The sequence below is a fragment of the Colias eurytheme genome, chromosome 4 (assembly GCF_061535395.1).
Source record: "Colias eurytheme isolate Ceu_HAF_F1 chromosome 4, ilColEury1 Martin Lab GWU primary, whole genome shotgun sequence".
Taxonomy (NCBI): Eukaryota; Metazoa; Arthropoda; class Insecta; order Lepidoptera; family Pieridae; genus Colias; species Colias eurytheme.
The window spans coordinates 2,975,539-2,995,464 of NC_142983.1; the positions used below are offsets into that span (position 1 = coordinate 2,975,539).

General features: G+C 32.9%; 3 protein-coding genes across 3 annotated transcripts; 2 read left to right on the top strand and 1 right to left on the bottom strand.

The window, feature by feature from the left end:
• The first annotated feature begins 756 nt into the window (after nucleotides 1-756).
• Nucleotides 757-4,200, top strand: LOC149908811 (facilitated trehalose transporter Tret1-like). The gene is made up of 3 exons (XM_090101508.1): nucleotides 757-774; nucleotides 1,718-1,853; nucleotides 2,660-4,200. The coding sequence occupies exons 1-3, from the start codon at nucleotides 757-759 to the stop codon at nucleotides 3,940-3,942; spliced, it is 1,437 nt and encodes a 478-aa protein (XP_089957634.1). The 3' UTR covers nucleotides 3,943-4,200.
• A 2,207-nt stretch (nucleotides 4,201-6,407) lies between these two features.
• Nucleotides 6,408-9,175, top strand: LOC149908812 (uncharacterized). The gene is made up of 3 exons (XM_090120377.1): nucleotides 6,408-6,479; nucleotides 7,340-7,475; nucleotides 7,693-9,175. Exons 1-3 carry the CDS (start codon nucleotides 6,456-6,458, stop codon nucleotides 9,012-9,014), a joined length of 1,482 nt encoding a protein of 493 aa, XP_089976503.1. The 5' UTR covers nucleotides 6,408-6,455; the 3' UTR covers nucleotides 9,015-9,175.
• A 4,327-nt stretch (nucleotides 9,176-13,502) lies between these two features.
• On the bottom strand, nucleotides 13,503-17,072 carry LOC149908813 (uncharacterized). Its single transcript, XM_090120378.1, has 3 exons — nucleotides 16,998-17,072; nucleotides 15,370-15,502; nucleotides 13,503-14,825 (listed from the first exon to the last, which is right to left on the bottom strand). Exons 1-3 carry the CDS (start codon nucleotides 17,019-17,021, stop codon nucleotides 13,519-13,521), a joined length of 1,464 nt encoding a protein of 487 aa, XP_089976504.1. The 5' UTR covers nucleotides 17,022-17,072; the 3' UTR covers nucleotides 13,503-13,518.
• Nucleotides 17,073-19,926: the final 2,854 nt, after the last annotated feature.

Sequence of the window (19,926 nt, forward strand, 5' to 3'; positions counted from 1 at the left end):
CACCACGATCAAATCGTGTCAATTTATGTGGTGTTTCTTCTGTATGCTAATGTATGTTTACATGTTTTTACCTACTGGTTAAAAAAATATATAAGTATATATATATATTTATTGATAACTATAATCTTAACCCACAATTGATAGCACGATAGTTATCTACGATTGAGGTTACTGCTGTTTCTGACAAATCTCCCCCAAATGTGCTACAGTTAAGTAATCCTACGACCAAACATACATAATATATTGGACCTGATGTTAAAGTATAATATAATATAGATTTCTGTGTTATCGTGTACTTTCTTTACCTTAAACCTTAACTAATCCTTATGTTTAAAAATATCGCAATTAGATAAGGTTTACTTTATTTAAGAATTCATTGATTTAATGATCAAATTATTATTTCTATATACATATTTGTATATCTGTCCCAGGAAATTCTGCATGATAATGTCGAAAAGATATATTATTTTCGAATTACAAATGAATAATAATAATGTTTTGATTTTTTTACTTGTTATAAAATCATCATTTTGTTTGTAAAAGTTCTTGTTTATTACTCTCTTCATAGAGACTTTACCAACCACTTAAAAACAGAGACTACAAGAGATATTGGTTGATCGTTCAATTAAAAGGAAAATAACGCATTTGTTTCTTGTATCGTATTGTTAAGTTTTTCCCAAATAAATTTCTCTTTTATAAACGGTTGAAAAGATACAATATATGTTGAACATTGTAACTTTTGGTTGATGGTAAATAATGCACCGAATCCAAAGAGTAAGTTCGTTACTTATTCCGTAGTGCCTTCTCGCAGATTTTTCTTATCGTCTATTTTAGTACCTACGCGATAATATTCATTAATAACTACTATTTGATACGGTTTATATAAAATAGTGAGTCTATATAGCTGATATCCATCTGAACTTTACAATGTAGAGTTCTTTTGGAAAATGTTTTTGGTTTTAAATCTAATATAAATACTTACTAATTATTGGTTTAATTCAACGCCTTATTCGCTTACTGTAAATGCAATTTTAAGGATAACTATTATTTCATTTTGTCAAGGCCTTTCCCTGACAAAAAGGATGGAGTATTTTATTATTCACAGAATCGTTATAACACAGACTAATAATAATATACTACGTATGTTATAGTAATAGAGTTGTCGATACGGGTACAAAATAGCACTGTAATATCAATCAAGAATTGCAATAAAATTGTTAGACATCGTTTATGTCATGTAGGTGTGCATGTAGGTATGTGAAATTATTATTAATGCTCGGGATGTTATAATAATTTATAATTATTCACATTTTTACTACACGATGCATATTTATTTATTTATTTTGTAATATGACAAAGAGGAAGGATTTTTTTTTGTTTCTAACTACGACGCTGCTGGAACAATTTTTAAAATTCTTTCATTAGTCGAAACTGCACTATGCCGGAGCTACTTACATACCTGCCGCATGGGCGATATAGGTACAATTTCGGTTGGTCGGCGGTCGGAGCAATTACAGTTATTCTTTAAATTACTCCTGCTTGCCTATATAGTATATACATCAAATTAAGGAGCCAATTAAGGGTCGAATTCCAATATTGCCCCTGCTGCAGGTCCGTAAGTAGCCGGTCCTACCTACACAACAAAGGACAATAGACTTCTATTTTTTTGTGCTTAGTCCACCTAGAAGATACATTATATTTTCTTTAAAATTTTCAGGTGCTAGTCATCATAGGAATGCTGTTTAGCAACATATCAGATGGATATATTTATGGTCAATTATCTGGGATGATAGATGCTCTGCGGGCTCCAGACAGTCCCATACCTGTTACAGAAGAGGATATTTCTTGGATAGGTACTGAAAATAAATATTAATTTTTATTCGATTTTTTATTAGATTAAACTTGGTTTACTTCAAAGTTTTGAATTATTTCAAATTCAACCATTGATCTTTAAATGGCCATCGCATATCGCCAAAGGTTTCATGGACAGATAGTTAAATTCTTAAATTTATTTCTACACATTCCCTCGTTGACACTGCACTCTGCCATTAGTGAAGGAAGGCATCATCATAAATCCACATTTGCTAAAATCTTGCAATTTCATGAATATTTTAAACCTACTTACATCTTAAATGATTATAACAGAATAATAAGTGGTATTATAGCCTATAAATACTCATAATATGAGGTTCTTAGTTTGTATTTGTTTATAAGTTATCATAAACTATAATTTTGAGATGCTAGTTAATTCTACAAACAACCAATTTAGTTCGTTTTAGAAATCCAGTTTAATGAATATTAATTTATTAATAAAACTTGTCAAATATCTATTTTACATGTTCATATTATTAAGGGTCATTAAAATTATAAAAAAGAGCGTGAGCAGGTAACTACCGTGCACACGTGTTATAAGTGAAAATTCTTTGGTAAGGTTCAAACCTACCAAAATCGTTGCCTTTGATCGTCCATGACGCGGTCTTGAAATTTGTGCCTAAAGAAGTTTCACTTGAAAAATGTTGCCTGTCCATATTATTTTAAATATTATAGTGATTTTTTCTAATATGTAGTTAAATAATAAAATAAGTGGAATTTTAATAACTACAAGTTATTTTCAAAAAGCCTTGAATGTTAAAATATTTTTCTCTCTTTATTTTTTTAGCCTCAATACTGAACCTGATGGGTGTCTGCGGTTTTGCCCTTTTAGCCATTACCGACCAGTTCATGGGCCGTGGAAAATCTGTCATGTTCCTAAGTACACCCATCCTTGCCGTCTGGATCATCTTGTATTACGCACAGAGCAAAGCCGTGTTGCTCATATCCCGAGTAATAGTTGGCACCTTCTTTGGAAGCATACTCACTGTATCATACGTAAACATAGGCGAATATATTTCTCCAGATAATCGTTCATTGTACACGAACTTAGTGTGTGGTGCTGGACCAATTCTAGGTATAATGATAGGTCATATATTAAGTATTTTATTGAACTGGAGACTCGTAGCACTTTTAGGAATAATTCCCACGAGTATATCAATTATTTTTCCAATATTTTGGGTCGAAAGCCCTTCTTGGTTGGCGTCAAAGGGACGTTTTGAAGAATGTAGACGAGCATTTGAAGTTTTACGTGGTTCTAGTAAAGAGGCTTGTGACGAAATCGATACATTAATAGTACATGAAAAGGCCAAGCAAATATCTTTCACATTACAAAATCGTCACACTATGTTGTCTAAATTATTCATAGCTATTAAACACAAATATTTTTGGAAGATTATGGGTTTGAGCACTGTTAGTGTCATTTATAGAGTGGCTTCGGGTCGTGTTTTATTCTCTACTTTCGCTATAACTTTAATGCAAGAAGTAACTGGTAGTTCAAATATTTTATTATTTACAGTGGCGGTGGATATGTTTACGATAAGCGGTGTCTTGTGTTCTTGTTTTCTCATAAAAAAACTTAAAATACGAACAATGATTCTCACTTTTGGAATAATTTCAAATACTGTTCTGATTATCCTCGCTATTTGCTTATGCTATTTACCAACCGGTAACATATATTTTTCTTATATAAAAGTTCTTCTGCTGGCCTCTTACTTTATTATCCTTAGTGCCGGTCCATATGCAGTTCTAGAAGCTATAATAAGTGAAATATTCCCATTGGAAATAAAGTCGTTTTGTTTGTTTTTACTAGGAGTCACGGCGTCTCCATCGCAATTCTTATCAATAAAATTAGCACCGGGTATGTTTTCTTCCATAGGATATCACGGAGTTTTCTTTTTAAATGGGGGTATAGTTTATCTATTATTGTTTTACATGTGGATGTATTTACCAGAAACAAAAGGTCGGTCTTTACAAGAGATTGAATCATACTTTCGCCACGGTAGTTTCGAAGTTAAGAGAAGTAATGAAACAGCTGAGAAATTAATATCAGATCACAAAATTAACCTGTGATTATCGTATTGTTAAAATTAACAAGTAAAATTTAATTTAATTTATAGTTAAGTAAAGACATTAATCTTCATAATTTTGTGTTTGATTTATTTCAAACGAGTTAATAAGTCGTAAATTAATATTAATCGGTTTCAATATTACCTATGTGTATATAAAACAGAATCGTAGCGTGCCTTGGCGGGGCCCCGTATAAAAATTTGTTTGGGGGCCCTTAGGAAGGGTAAAGATTTCTCACAAAAGCGCACGTTGGGGGCCCCCTTGGCGCGGGGGGTTATAGATGTGAAAAATGTGATAGTGGAAGGATTAACAAATTATGTATTGTTAAATATATTATGCAAATGAACTGAAAATATTATGTAGGTAATATGTTATGAATAGGTAAGTACTATATCTAAGTGCAAGACGTAACTAAGTATGTATATATTTTGTAAAGAGAGTTTATTATATTAGATAATTTAAATATATGTAAGTAGAAATTATACTTTGGTACAATATACATATTGTCATTAATTCGATATGGACTTAATCCTTGTTATGTAATAAATTTTATAAAAAAAACGGTGTTTTTGTTTTAATTCTTCTTACCTTTAATTTTCTACCTATTTTCAATATTTCTTACCAGCCCCATACGTTTTTCTAGAGGAAGAAAGAAAATCGAATAATTTTGATTCTAGTAAAGCGCGTCACACACGGTGAAGATACTATCATATTTTATCTTAAGATACTGTAATATTTTATATTACAGTATCTTAAGGTATCCGGTATCAGCGTTCTGACCATCATTTTTCTTTTTGTCATTGCGTACTAAGACCCCTGTAGAACCGCCATCCTGTTACAAATGACCCACAAATTTTCGGGTCGCGCTTCATCCTTATATTCTAATGGATATAGATACTTCGTCACGTTTTAGACAGTCGTCATCGTGATTCATGTTTATGAACGAGGTGATAATCGTGACTTCGTACACGTGATTTTTTCAGTACTCAACAACGAGATTTTCTAATTAGTTTTCGCTTCTGAAATTGATGTAAACATTACACACATGTACATTCAAAAACATATTCTTCGAGAATTATAAATTAATGAAGTTGTTTCAATAGACCTTTTTTGGAGTAATTTATAATTAGTTTCTGTTCAAATATAACAAAAGAACAATAAAATCTACTAAAAGGTAATGATTACGCAAATTGAAATTTGTCGTCTAGACGATATATAAAGTATTCATATACTTTATTAAAAATATATTGAAAATGTAACACTGTGAATAAGAACAATAATTGTTTCACATTTTCGGCAATTAAACAAATAACGGAATAAAAGTCGTAATTATCACGTGAGAAGTATAATGAAGCTCCGGTGTTGCCAACCTTCGGGTCTGAAATTTACATACTATAATATGTTTTTTATTGATTGGTTCGATATCGTGATGAAATTCAATAAAAGTCGTTTCTTTAATGTCCAATATACTTACAACGTGACTTACAAAATACTACATATAAAGTTTACATTAAAAAGTTTATTTTTAGAATAAATTATCTAAAATGAATGTGGAATCCGAGCTTTTGTGAGAATTCCTCGGGAGTAACGTACAAGCTGCCTATTTTTTTTACCCTTTCTTTGCATTTGCAGACCTATTGCTTGAGATGTAGAACTACTCACGAACTTTTGATAATCATGAATCATAATATCGAATAGGATTTCAATGTCGTCCTTAATTATATACATTAATTATACATAAAATTTATTTATTTCATTACTTAAAACCTGTTATTAGAGTTCACTAGCCAAATGGAAAGTTGAAAAAAAAACGTTATTTGCGTCACTCACTTTAGTTTTTAGAGAGAACATCTACATGGGTTTGTATATTATATTAAGTAGTTTTAAGAATTATGTGTATTTGTGTAATTTTTGTACATGCTTTTAGCTTAGATGAGCAATTGATGGAAGAAGTCGATATTTGCAGTATAAACGCAGATATATAATACCACAGACTAATAATAATATACTACGTATATAAATAAAACTATACTAGTACCTAGTATAAGTTTCAAGTATTTTGAATTCAGTTCAATCCCAGGTTTCACGTCTTGTCTAATAATTAATTATTCATTAATTTTAAAATGCCTGTTTATTTGAAAAATATTTATACTTAAGTTCACGTCTTAATCCTTAAGATATATAAGATAATATGTATGTAAAGTTGTGTAAAAATGTAGAGCATACGAATAAATTAAACTGATGAAAATTTCGTAATAAAGAAAATGGAAGTTTTCATTATATATTTTCTATTTAATATGCTTGTATTTCAGTCTGTTTTCAAATGTATTGACTTCAAAAAAGAAATTTTAAATTAAAGTAGATACAGTTTGAGTACAGAACCCCTGCACCGGAGTCAAACATGCTCTTGGTAGTTTTTTTGTGATTATTATACAGTTAAATACTCAGTTAAGGCAGTGCACATTAAAGTGAACATTAGGCAGAAGTCGATCGTTTTAACAAAATAATATTTATTAATGGAGTGTAACAACCTGCGTCGTGTAAGTTGAAAAAACTTTGAACAGTTAGTTTAAATTATTTTATGTGTGTTTTAATTTTTAAATAGAATTAATTATTGAGCTGGAAAGGGAAATAAGGGTGTAATAATAAGGGTGTTATTATAGTTATTAAAAATTGGAATTAATTATTAATTTAACGCCGTAGAATCCATACTAATATTATAAATGCGAAAGTAGGTAACTCTGTCTGTCTGTCTGTTACTCAATCACGCCTAAACTACTGAACCAATTTGCATGAAATTTGGTATTGAGATATTTTGATACCCGAGAAAGGACATAGGCTACCTTTTATTGCGAAATATGTACCACGGGCGAAGCCGGGTCGGACCACTAGTCTTAAAATAAGTACGAAAAAAATAAAAACAGTAGGTACGCATGTGATGCATTAAAATATAAAAAAGTTACTAAAACTAAAATGTCATGTAACATGTAACTCTATTATAATATTTAATACACTTTGTAGTAAACATAATAAAACTTTTGTATCTTAGGCTTCCCATATGTAGGTAAAGGATGAAAAGAAGCCATATTTTCACCTTTTCGCAAATACAGGATAAAATAGCAGCAATTTTTAAAGACTCAAAAGCTTAAGAGAAGATAGTTTTTAATAAATTTTGGTTTTTTGGATTTTTTTGGATTTGATAAACTTTTAACAATGCCAATTATTGTAATTACTATCATATTGATAGAAGTATTAGAGCTGACTTGAACGAATTGAAAAGTGACAGGTGTTGCTTTAATGCTAATTGAAAAAATATTTCTTGATCGAGTGCTATAAATATAAGAAAATTATAGAGCTGATCTAATTATTAAAACAAGTAAGGAAGTGAAATGATTTTCAGGTAATCACAATAACAGGATTGGTGTTCTGTTGCGTCTCTGATGGCTATATCTTTGGGCAGATGTCAGGCATGGTGAACGCCTTGGGAGCGCCTGACAGTCCAATATTTTTAACTGAAAACGATATTTCATGGATAGGTGATAAAATGAATGATTATTTCATAGAGCTTTTTGGCTTTTCCTTTTACATATTTAAATATTGAGTTGATAAATACAATTATTTATGTTAAAATAATACCTACTCATACATTCCCATGGCCAAAAAGGTTTTCTTGAAGAAAACACTCTAAAACGATGAGCCCGTCAGTTGTTAGTTTAATCTTTAATATGTTAACTAAATTTATCTCTTTTTCAGCATCTACAATAAATATTACCTGTATATTTGGGTTCATTATTGTCGGTATACTGTCGAGAACATTGGGCCGAAGATGGTCAACGACTATTGTGGGGGCTCCAGTATTACTAAGTTGGATTTTACTCTATTATGCACAAGATAAATTTGTACTTTTATTCACAAGAATTTTAGTCGGAATTTCTTATGGAGGAGTATTTTTTCAAACGGTTGTAAACTGTGGAGAATATCTCCCGCCAAGTAACAGACAGTTTGCTTGCAATTTAATAATAAGTATCGGTACACTTTCTGGTGTAATGATGGGCCATATACTAAGTCTTTTAATAGATTGGAGACAAGTAGCACTTATTGGATTGATTCCATCAGGATTGGCATGCATCTTGCCACTGTTCTGGCTCGAAAGCCCATATTGGCTCGCATCAAAGGGAAAATTTGATAAATGTGAGAAAGCTTTTAGAGCATTGCGAAGTAATAATGAAAATAATGAAGCTGAATTAAAATATCTTATTGCGTATGAGAAGAAAAATCAAATAGAGTTTTTAACAAGATCCAACACGCGATTTGGGGACATTAAGAAAATAGTGAATGCGTGTAAAGAAATGTATTTCTGGAAAATCACATTTACCATATTTATTGTGAATATTTATAGAGCTGCAGCTGGACGTGTTCTATTGAGTACTTTTGCGATAACAATGCTACAAGAGATTACAGGTCGGACTGATGTTCTGTTGTTTACCCTACTCGTTGATGGGTTTGGAATAATTGGTGCCGCTTGGTCATTCTATTTAATAAACAAATATAAAATGAGAAGGCTTCTGTTTACCTTGGGTGTACTGTCTAATATCCTATTAATTGCATTTAGTGCAGCATTATACTTTGTACCAAACAAGAGCTGGTACCCATGGATAAAAGTGGTGTTAATGGCGTCTTATTACATCGTCGCAAGCGCCGGCCCATACGCGGTCTTGGAGGTCTTCATTGGTGAGGTTAATCCGCTCGAAGTTAAGGAATTTAGTATTTTTGTAACAGGGACCTTAGCAGGGGGCGTGTTTTTCCTATCTATTAAATTAGCCTCAACTATGTTTTCAACATTAGGATATTCTGGCACTTTTCTGTTTTATGCAATAATTACAGCTATGTGTCTCTTATTTTTGTGGGTGTACATGCCTGAAACAAAAGGTAGGACTTTACATGAAATTGAAGTATTTTTTAAAACTGGAAAATTTGAACACAAACAAGAAATTGCCTGCAACAAAAAATTACATGAAGTTAATGAGTGCAATAGGCAAGAGAATTGTAACCTTATAATTGGTGAAATAGGTTGATAGTGAATACTGAATTAAAATAAATGCATAGGTAAGCAACCCTATTGATTGACTATTTATTGTCACGTTCAAAAACAAAATTTCGAAAACATAATTGAGTAAGTTACGTAGGTAGAGCCTTTCTATCACCTTATTATGTTAGAATGTTTTAATTTTCGTATAAACACATAATTTTTGTATAAAAAAATGAAAAACCTTTAGGCAGTTATTCAATATTTAATAAGATTGACTGAATTAATTAGGTTATAGATGTTTATTGTTTAGTTTGTTTGTATATTTATTTAATGAAACTACATTAATATATTATGTTTTTTTTTTTTTTTTTTTTTTTTTTACTCTAGATAGGGAAGCGCTTGACCACAATCTCAATGTTAATTTATATTCTATTCAATAGTACCTATGAAAATTATTACCTAATATGTAATAATTCTGTAACAAGCATACATTGGTGTAAAGTAATTTAGTTTTTATAACGATGTGTAATAAAATGTACTAACTACTATCTTTAAGGAAATAAATTACTTAATTTAAATTTTAATTTGTGTTTGGATTTAATATATTTCGACGCCCCCCGCGAATAATCCGGTAATCGTAAAAGTGAAAATGTTCAGGAAAAATAAAAAACCATTTTTCCTTAATAACTCCATTAAACAAAAAGTATCAGAGACTTTTAATATCGCATATGGAAGCTAATTTTTTCAGCTATCTGGTTATTTCAACAAAATTTAAGTAGTCCCAAGGGCTTCGTTATAATTTAGCTGGATACATTTTACTATACTAGTGTAGGTCAAGCTCTGGTCAGTAATGTCACTTACGATATTGTTCGTGTAAATTTATATTTTCGACGGCAACAGTAATATCTTGTTGCGCTAATATTCGTGTTATTTGTTTTGTATACTGAACATTTGTAAAAATCTATTATTTGGTTATTCGATTGTTTAACAGTAACGTACATTTTTATTGTTATAACTATTACTGTTTATTCGAATAGTTTACTTAAGTATTATTTGATGATTATTATAGTATATTTTATGAAATACAGGACATTTTAGTAAATGAAACAACTTTGGATTGTTTCACAAAACACGATAGTTATTATTATTATAAAAAATAGACACTGCACTGAAGACACGACTATTACACATGATTACATAATCATGAAAATTATACTATGGTCCTATTACAGTTAAAAATTTAATCAGAATCCTCATCAGAACCTCACAGAATGCGAATCTACCGTGACCAGTCAGTACTTGTGTGGTGTGGTGTGTGATGTCTTTTCCCGACTACCTTCTATGCAGCAGCAGCGCTTGGGAAAAAGAGCTTCGTGACTCCGGCCGTTCCTCCTACATCGTATCTCCTATCCCATTCGCTGATCGTAGCCTGTCTCAAAATACGCTTGACGAATGAAACAGGATACAGATCGTAATCCGGTTTCCTCCTCAACCCCAGAGCGGCCTCCTTGGCTAACTCGTCTGCCCGTTCGTTCCCCGCCCTGCGTGCGCCTTAATCCAAAACAGGGAGACCTCCCGCCTCTGCAATGCAGCTTTTCGGAGGGCCGCCCGTGTTTGTACAGTCAGGGGATGAGGGGAACTCAGGTTAACCGCCTGGAGCGCCGATCTGGAGTCAATAAGGACACCGACCTTTGCCGCTCCACTCTTGCAGGCTGTCTACTGCTCTTTTGAGCGCTAGGAGCTCAGCCTGATAGACGGTACAATACGGTGGCAACGCAAGCTTAATGGCCTTTGTCTCGGCATCACCTTTCCATACGGAAAAGGCGGCTCCGACTCGACCCTCAATCTTGCTGCCGTCCGTATAGACCCTGTGGACGTGGCTGTTAACCATGTCAGCATAGGTGTCCTCATTTATCAAGCCGAGCCCCAGCTCTACCTGCTCTGCCGAATGTGGGTCCTCAATCGCAAGAGCCATTCGTTCCACCTCCCTGTCCCTCAACACCGCCGGGTGCGACACACCCCTCTTGATCTCATAAAGCCTCGAAGCTTCGAGTATCCTGAGGTCAAGAGGGAGAATCCCAGCCAACAGCATCGCAGAGTTCAGGGAGACAGTCCGATATGCTCTGCAGATCTTCTGGGCAAAACCTCGTTGAACGGTGTTAAGCCTCTTTTGGGCCCCCATCTTTTCCGTAGTGGGTGCCCACGCTGCTGATGCATACAAGATAGTCGGTTCTATAACTGCGATATATATAGTCTTAACTACTTGGGAGTTAAGCCCCCAATTTACTCTAGCTGCTCTTGTTAATAGCTTATAACGGGCGATTGCCTTTTTGCAAACGCTCCCGACGTTTCGGTCAATATCAGGCCGCCATCAATAGTAAGGCTCAGTATCTTAATACTTTCGAAATATTGGATGTCCACACTCCCCATTACAAGTCGTGGCATGTCAAATTTTAATTTTCGTGTCGAGAGCAGGGCACATGTCTTGTGTGGTGCGAATTTTTGTTTATTTCTGACACCCCATTCGTCAATTTTCCTCAATGTGCAGTTTGTCTTCGTCTCTACTTCTAAAGCAGTATCTCCATCAAACACTAGCACAATGTCGTCGGCAAAAGCCTGACAAAACACATCCATCTCCTCTAACATCCACAGCAGAGGATCCAGCAAGAGGACCCACAGGAGCGGCCCACCTATGGAACCCTGCACGCACCCCTTGTTGGTCTCTCTACTCACTTCACACCCGCAGGTATGCGGGGGACAAGAGGTGTGAAAGTTAGGTAACTTTCACACCTCTTCCACTCAGGTATCTGCTGATCACCCGCCTTACGTTCCCCGGACACCCATCTTCGGCCAACCGCACCTTTATGACTGGCCACCAGGCGCTGTCGAAGGCTCCCTTTATGTCCAGAAATACCACAACAGAAATCTTCTTCTCCTCCCTCTTATTTCTGATGTGGCCCACCAGTATATAGAGGGCGTCCTCGGTGCTCCTCTGTGGCATGAAGTCATACTGATGGGGGCTTTTAATTATGGGCAGCAGGTAGAACCTGAGTCGGACGACCAGCATCTAATGAAGATGAAGGTTTCGATGTGGTCTATTCTGATGCCTGCCTCGTTTATCTATCAAACTTTCATCTCTTTTAATTTTTCTAAGGCCGTGTAAATCATTTGCTCAGTAATAGAAAGTGTTTATACCTTGCATAATACCTTACATACCAATACCTTGCATACTTGCACTCCATAATGAATGTATCTCGAAATCGATTTTTTAATAAAACCCCGAATAAGCCTGTACTAGCACTTACTTAAATAATGTAGAAAACTATTTACCTGAATAATATCGTAACAACGTTTACTGTCGAAGCATATTGATATTATTTTTCGTAAAGATCTAAAACCATATTATTCGTTTAAAATACATTTTAATGTTATTTTATGGAATATACGCGTAATTTTTCATATCTTCGTAAATAAAGATAGAAAAATTCTGAAAAAAATTTACATGGTGTATTTTAACTTCTAGATGCCGAAAAACGCATAACATGAAAAACCCCGTAATAGGTCATTACCGGATTATTCGCGGGGGGCGTCGATTTGTGAATAGGTATATTACTTATTAGCGGTGAAATCGAATTCATTTATTATTCTACTCAATTAATATCTACTCAACTATGGCACACAAAGTAAGTTCAAAGATAATGTTTCCGAAGTTTAGAGACTTAATTTTTTTTGCAGTGAAAGACAGCAATTTGTAATTCCCAGTTGCAAAGTCTTCATTTTCATTCTATATCTAGTAACTAGCTGCTTCGCGCGGTTTCACCCTCGTTGCCCCATTCCTGTTGGTCGTAGCGTGATGATACCTTCCTCAATCCTCGATAAATAACACCGAAAGAATTTTTCAAATCGGACCAGTAGTTCCCGAGATTAGCGCGTTCAAACAAACAAACAAACTCTTCAGCTTATAATATTAGTATAGATTAGTATTAAATGATTAAACACAATCTGGATAAATTCTAGAAAACTTGCTTTTAAACGTTATATCAAAATAGTTTCATGCCATAGCATAGGATACATTATAGCGCCCATTATTTTGAATAGGAATTCTAGCTTTTCATTTTAGCTCGGATAGGCTAAATAATAATAATTCAACATTGATCTTGTCTCATTACCATAAAAATGTACCTACACGGCATTGGGCTACAAAATAGGAGGAAAGACACCTGTATACATTTTCAAACAAATATACACAGTAAAATATGTTGTGTCAAAACACGCTATTAGTATGAACAAACAGTATAGTTTTCAAAGGAAAGACCAAGTAAAAAAAATAAAACGACATCATTATATTAAATTTATATTTCATTAAAAATTTTAGCATGTTTTATTTAACATTTTTAGCAAGTTTTCATATAACAACAATTACGTCTGTACCTACGTACTCATAATATCAATATTATAAAGTAAAATTTTCAGTACTGTTATTCAAGACTCTTATATATTAATATTTATTACTTATAACTTAATAATACACTATTTTTTTAATTAAATTATTAAATAATATGAGGACACTTCTTTTTAACTGAATCCAGTAAGACATTACATTGTTCGCAATTTTCATAAACACCTTCAAGTATGCTTTCATTCTTAAAGTAGCATTGAATTTCTTCCAAGGACTTCCCCTTAGTTTCTGGCAAATAATACCAAATATATGTCATGCAAATAAATATTATAATGGCATTTAAGAAAAATATTCCGTGGTACCCTATCAAATTGACCATATTCGTCATAAGTTTTACCGCTAAAAATTGTGCAACACCAATTATAGCTCCGAAGAAAAATATAAAAAAAGCTTTTATATCCAAAGGGTTTATCTCAATAAGTAAGGTTTCCAATACGGCATATGGTCCAGCTATCATGATAATGAAATATAATGCCAACAACGATACTTTAATCCAAACATAAATATCTTCTTGAACTGGTCTGTAATAGAGAACAGAAGCAAGTACTATAAGTATTATGTTTGCTAATATTCCAGAACTAAATAGCAAACTTCGCATTTTAAATTTCTTCACTAGTATGCAAGATATCAGTGCCCCAAGTATACAAAATCCATCAACTAGAATCGTGTGCTTCAAAATGTTAGAGTCACCAGTAATGTCCTTCAAAATAGTCAACGCTAAGGTAGTGAACAATATTCGTCCTCCAGCTATGCGGTATATATTGATGACTGTATTTAAAATACTTATTTTCCAAAAATATCTCTCCTTTATTGCTATCGAAACCTTTGTTATAATTAATTTTAAAACATGCGTATTACTTGAATATTTGGTTTGGTTTCGTCTCTCATTGGCAATTATTAAAGCTAGTTCTTTTTTGGTAACCTCAGTAGATATATGAAGTGCTTTGAAAGCATCCGTGCATTCGTCAAATCTACCTTTGGATGCCAACCAAAACGGACTCTCCACCCAAAAGCAAGGAATCACAATTGCAAGACAAGTAGGTATAATGCCAAGAAGGGCAACTTCCCTCCAAGGGATTAGAAGACTTAAGATATGCCCTAATGAGGAACCTATAAGCGTTCCAACACAGCCGATTAAATTTAAACACAGAGACCTAATGTTCGGAGATGCGTATTCGCCAACACAAATATACGTTAACATAAGGACACCACCGTATGACACTCCCATAATTACTCGAGAGAACAACAGTGTTGTTATATTTTGAGCAAAATACACCATGATCCAGCAACATAGAACGGGTATGTTCAATAATATTAAAGCTTTTCTTCTTCCTAGTATTTCGGTCACAATAGCGACCACAGCAAAACCGCAGAAGCAGGTAATGTTGATCGATGATGCTGGAACAAAGAATTAAAATGAATAGGAGAATGTTATTCATCACACGGAAGTTGTTTCTGGCTTTTTCTTTTCGAATGACAATATTGAAACAGATGTTTTTGTTAAAAATAATGGACGAAAGTTTCCCAGAATAACACAAAAATTACACATACTAATTAAACTACCAGTTAACTGAGACAATCGTGAGTGTTTTGAATGAATGTTTGAAATTTTATTGTCTTCGCGCAAGACATTAGTTCCATCAATCAACATCGGGTGACTTGAGAATGTTGTATGTGGTTACACACGTGTCTCATTGTGTTTCATCATAATTGTTATCGTTTATTTTAAGTTATTCCTTACAATGTTATTTTATGTGGCACGAAGTCAAACAGCCAGTTCATGAAAACGGTTGTAATAAATGTTTTATTGAAAATGAAGATTTCCTGCTCCGAAATGCTATTTCAAAAGATGGCCAGAGGAAATCGATTGGCGGAATATAAATTCTACTTGACGTGAAACTGAGTATAAATGAGTAAATGTGGAATGATGCGGTACACTTACCTATCCAAGAGAGTCCATCTTCTGATAATTGCATGGTGCTATTACCACGAAGAGCGTCTATCATCCCCGAAGTTTGACCGAAAATGTATCCATCAGAGATGCTGCATAAAGCCAGACCCGTTATAACTAGCACCTGTAAATCAAAAAAGCGGAAATAAATTTTCAAAAATTAGAAATTGTGAATGATTTTGTTCGTGAGAGGAAACTGCTAACATTATCAAAGTTGAAGAGTCGATGTAATTAAGATAACTAAAATAAAGTTCGTGTTCGTATTTATAATATTAAAAGTTTTTACATTTAAGTAACTATAGTAACTTGTTTTTCTTTGTCTTGGGGGTTTCCTTAGAGTTAAGATTTTTTTAAAGTCTTACTTATGTTTCATAAAGAGGTTCTAACTAAATATTTCGTATTTGTCGGTAATAAAACGAGTAACATTAAAAAAAAAACTATTTAAATGTAATTGAAACATGTTTTTTACTATAATTAATTGTACGATATCGATTTTTATTAACCTTTATGGGGAATTAACCTAGGTTTAGCAGTTTAATGACTTTGAATGCGTATTATGCCATCAGAGCGGTTAATTCATTTATTTTTCAAGCGGTTAATTTCAATAAGAGATAAACGTTGGTAATAAATTAATTTAAATAAAATTATAATTATGGTCTTTCATTATTTTTGTCATTTAATCCTAGTTAATTCATAGCCGGCTAACATATCAAGCAATTGATGTATTTTTTTTTATTTTAGGCTACAGGAAGTAAAGGGTCCACGTTCACATTTAGGGCCGATTTTTCAATGCTTGAATAAAACTTATCCGTCCTATAAATATATGGTGCAGCCACAATTAGATCTTTGCCCTCTCAATTGTTTTTTTATTGGTTTACTTGAAGAAAAAAATGGCTTGAATTGTTTTTGAACGCTCTATGTATTTGATATTTCTTAAAATAATATGGTCTAATTATTATAATTGGCTACCACGAGGAGTTTGAAACGCTCTACACATAAATTTAAATCAAATATAAAGCTGTTTGTAATGGTTCTATTATTTTTGAATTCAGTTTAGAAGAAGACGAACCTCAATCATTGATACAGCCTGTAAATCAGCGCTATTTTTGTGCAGCATTTTGCTGAGGCTGTGTCCATTTGCCTCATTTAATTTAAGATAAATTTTATAATGTTTTCGGCAATAAATTTATATTCTTTTTTTCTTTCAAAAATAACTATGAAAGAAGATGTAGCTATAATATTATTAGCCTTAAAACAATCTCTACCAATGACAGTCTCATGAAAATTCAGTAAAGATATTTAAAAAAAAATGTACTTAATAAGACAAATAAAGACACTGAAGACGGCACAGTTATTTTAAAAACATAGAAAATTACCTCGTTTCTTTCATGTATGTATAATCTGTGATAGCTATTCTATTACTAGGTATCATAATATTATCTGTGCTAATATTACGTTACTCATTTTTGAATATTTATTTTTGAACTTTTATGAATAAAACAGATGATCAAACAAAACGATTTGACAACTCAATATGTATGTATTCGTCCTTAATTCGCAAAGCAAATACGTTGTATTTTATTTTTGTGTACCTATAAATGTAAAAGTCAAATAGATACCTGCCGGAAGGTTTGGACGGACATCTTGACCACTGAAACACGACTAAATATTGTGTTATGAAGCGAAGTAATAAAAACAACTGTTCCTTTTCATTACTAGATAAACACTGGAGAGAAATATTGTTCCATATTATGTTAATATTACCTCTTCTTTATTGTATTTATGCATGATGTGGCTTCTGACGTTACTTTTATTGGGTTTGTTTCATTCGAAAAAATCGTCATTAAAATATTTTGTAAAATTTCGTAACTACATTGTTTTAGTTATGTACGTAGTAATTATGATTATTATATGAAAATATATTTATTGAAGATATACCAAATCTAATGTATTTCAACTAAAGAAAATATCCACTGTGTATTGAGATTAAATACCAATCATACCTGTAGCGTTAGCTGCATGCTGCAAGTATTTTGTGCCTTCACACAACAAGTGTGTACTAGTATATTTTTAAGCGTACTTTTTCCCCTTTCAAAGCTTATGTACTTACTTAGAACGACAGAAAACTCATAGAATGCTGGACGGTGGACCAGCTAATCGCTAAAAGATAGCAAGTAACAATGATGATCTATATAATTATAAGGTCTAAGGAATGTAATACTGAGAGTACTATAAATACTTACAATAAGTGGCAAGGCTGTATAGCTGGCTTTTCATTGGTTTTCCTTATTTATGTTTGATATGGAAGTGATTAATTAATATTTTATGTTTCAATGTGATTACTAACTATTGTGACTACTTACAAAACTTTTATAGAGCTTGGCAGTGACAAGTCGTCATAATGTTTCAAAGACTTGGTGATACGAGGATCCTAATATGAGTTTAGAAAGTTTCTAAGGGGATGAACTACCACTTTGTAAAATTTATTGAAGTGTAGGAGAAGCGTTTGTATTGGTAGAAATTTTGTGAATGAAGACCTTCATATGGCTGACGAGTGACGATTGATAAACTTGTACCACAGTATTACAATATATTTCCTATTAATAATTTGGAGCGTTAGGGATTTTTTTTTTACACGCTTTATATTAGCTTCACCTGTATGTTTGTAACCGACTTCTTTAGGCGCGATTTTGACCCACTTTAAACGGCCATATTTCGTTCAAACTTTGTAGATTTATTGAGCACCGATGACAATACAATAATTTGATAAAATTTTCTATTTTTTAGTTCGGTTTTCTATGAAAAGCGTGTTTTTTAGTTTTTTTAAACTACATATTATTTCTAGTCACATTTGCTAATGATCTCCTTGGTAGAAACTTGTAGAAGAATTGTGGTGCGAACAAATTCACTTCTAAAAATTAAAAGATATTGTTGTATTTGCAGCATTTTTAATATTTATAAGATAAAAATATTGAAATGGCAAATTAAAACGAAGTAGTTATTGCTAACACATTGAGCAGGCGTAGTCTTTTAAGTATCTATTAGCTAATGCATAATGTCATGTCGATAAGAAATAAAAAAACAGTCAGTGGAAATTGATGAACATACCTACAGCGTGAAATTAATCCTGTTTTTCGTATTTGGTTAGAAATAATTTGGTATATATTCATTCAGGCTCAGCCTCTACCTATTCCGAGGCTTTTCCTATAATACCTAAATAATATAATTTCCTTATATTATTTTGCATTATTGTTATAAATATACCTACATCTATATAGGTATATTATGTTCATGTACATAATCTTATATATAAAAATGAATCGCAAAATGTGTTGGTAAGCGCATAACTCGAGAACGGCTGAACCGATTTCGATAATACTTTTTTTATTATATTCCTTGAAGTACGAGGATGGTTCTTATGTAGAGAAAACGTAAATATTATGTACCACGGGCGAAGCCGGGGCGGACCGCTAGTGTTTTGATAAATTCGGGTTGTCAAATTATTCCTTACTAGCGGTCCGCCCCGGCTTCGCCCGTGGTACATATTTACGTTTTCTCTACATAAGAACCATCCTCGTACTTCAAGGAATATAATAGAAAAGAATTATCGAAATCGGTTCAGCCGTTCACACGTGATGCCGTGACAACGCGAAACGGGTGCGGACCCGCCGCCTTTTTATAGCTCCCGCCGCGAAGCGCGTCGAACGCGGCAACTGATACACAAAAATAATCCTTATGGCATGTAATTCACGCGCGATGACTTATAGCGTATTTCATGTATAACTTTGGTGTTTCTACACCGATTTACATGATTCTTTTACTATAACCTGCCCAGGAGTATGAAGAATAATTGTGCCAAATTTCGTTAAAATCCGTCGTGTAGTTTTTGTTTCTATAACGAATATACAGACAGACAGACAGACAGACAGACAAAAATTTTACTGATTGCATTTTTGGCATCAGTAGCGATCCCTTATCACCCCTTCATAGTTTTTTTTTAAATATATTTCATGTACAGAATTGGCCTCTCTACAGATTTAGGTATTATAAGTATAGATCACAAGTACAAAGGTATAATTTGTTTGGGACACAGAAATAATTACTGAATAGGTTTTCTTTATTGTTGTTTTATTACACGAACGAAGTTACAAATAATATTAATATTAAAACTAAAAACAAAATAAAGCCGTACGTACAATTATTAGGTCTAACTTATCTATCCTAAATATTATTTTATATTTATTATTTATTAAATATGAATTTACAGGTCAATATTTTCGTGATGTATAGCTGACAATTTTCGTTGTCGAGGAGTTTTTCACAAATCTCGCTAGCGGTTAGCGGTAAAAAATGTTGTGGGGTTTATCCCCAGCAAAATTCACGTACCTGATAAAAGTCACCTTCTAATTTCTATTGTCAGAAAATCCTCAAAAAACTCTTTGCTTGAGAGTTAAAAAACATCCCCTTACTTAGTAGTAATATCAAATTGTGTGTTACCTACTCTATAATATTATAAACCTAAGTTAAACTTTACTTACTTTTTAAGTT

Coding starts and splice junctions, on each gene's coding strand:
- LOC149908812 (XM_090120377.1), top strand. CDS start 6,456: ATGGAGTGTAACAACCTGCGTCGT. Junction 6,480..7,339: donor AGTGTAACAACCTGCGTCGT/GTAAGTTGAAAA, acceptor AATGATTTTCAG/GTAATCACAATAACAGGATT. Junction 7,476..7,692: donor AAACGATATTTCATGGATAG/GTGATAAAATGA, acceptor TCTCTTTTTCAG/CATCTACAATAAATATTACC.
- LOC149908811 (XM_090101508.1), top strand. Junction 1,854..2,659: donor AGAGGATATTTCTTGGATAG/GTACTGAAAATA, acceptor TTATTTTTTTAG/CCTCAATACTGAACCTGATG.
- LOC149908813 (XM_090120378.1), bottom strand. CDS start 17,021: ATGTCCGTCCAAACCTTCCGGCAG. Junction 15,503..16,997: donor CCGTCCAAACCTTCCGGCAG/GTATCTATTTGA, acceptor TTTGATTTACAG/GTGCTAGTTATAACGGGTCT. Junction 14,826..15,369: donor AGATGGACTCTCTTGGATAG/GTAAGTGTACCG, acceptor TCTTTGTTCCAG/CATCATCGATCAACATTACC.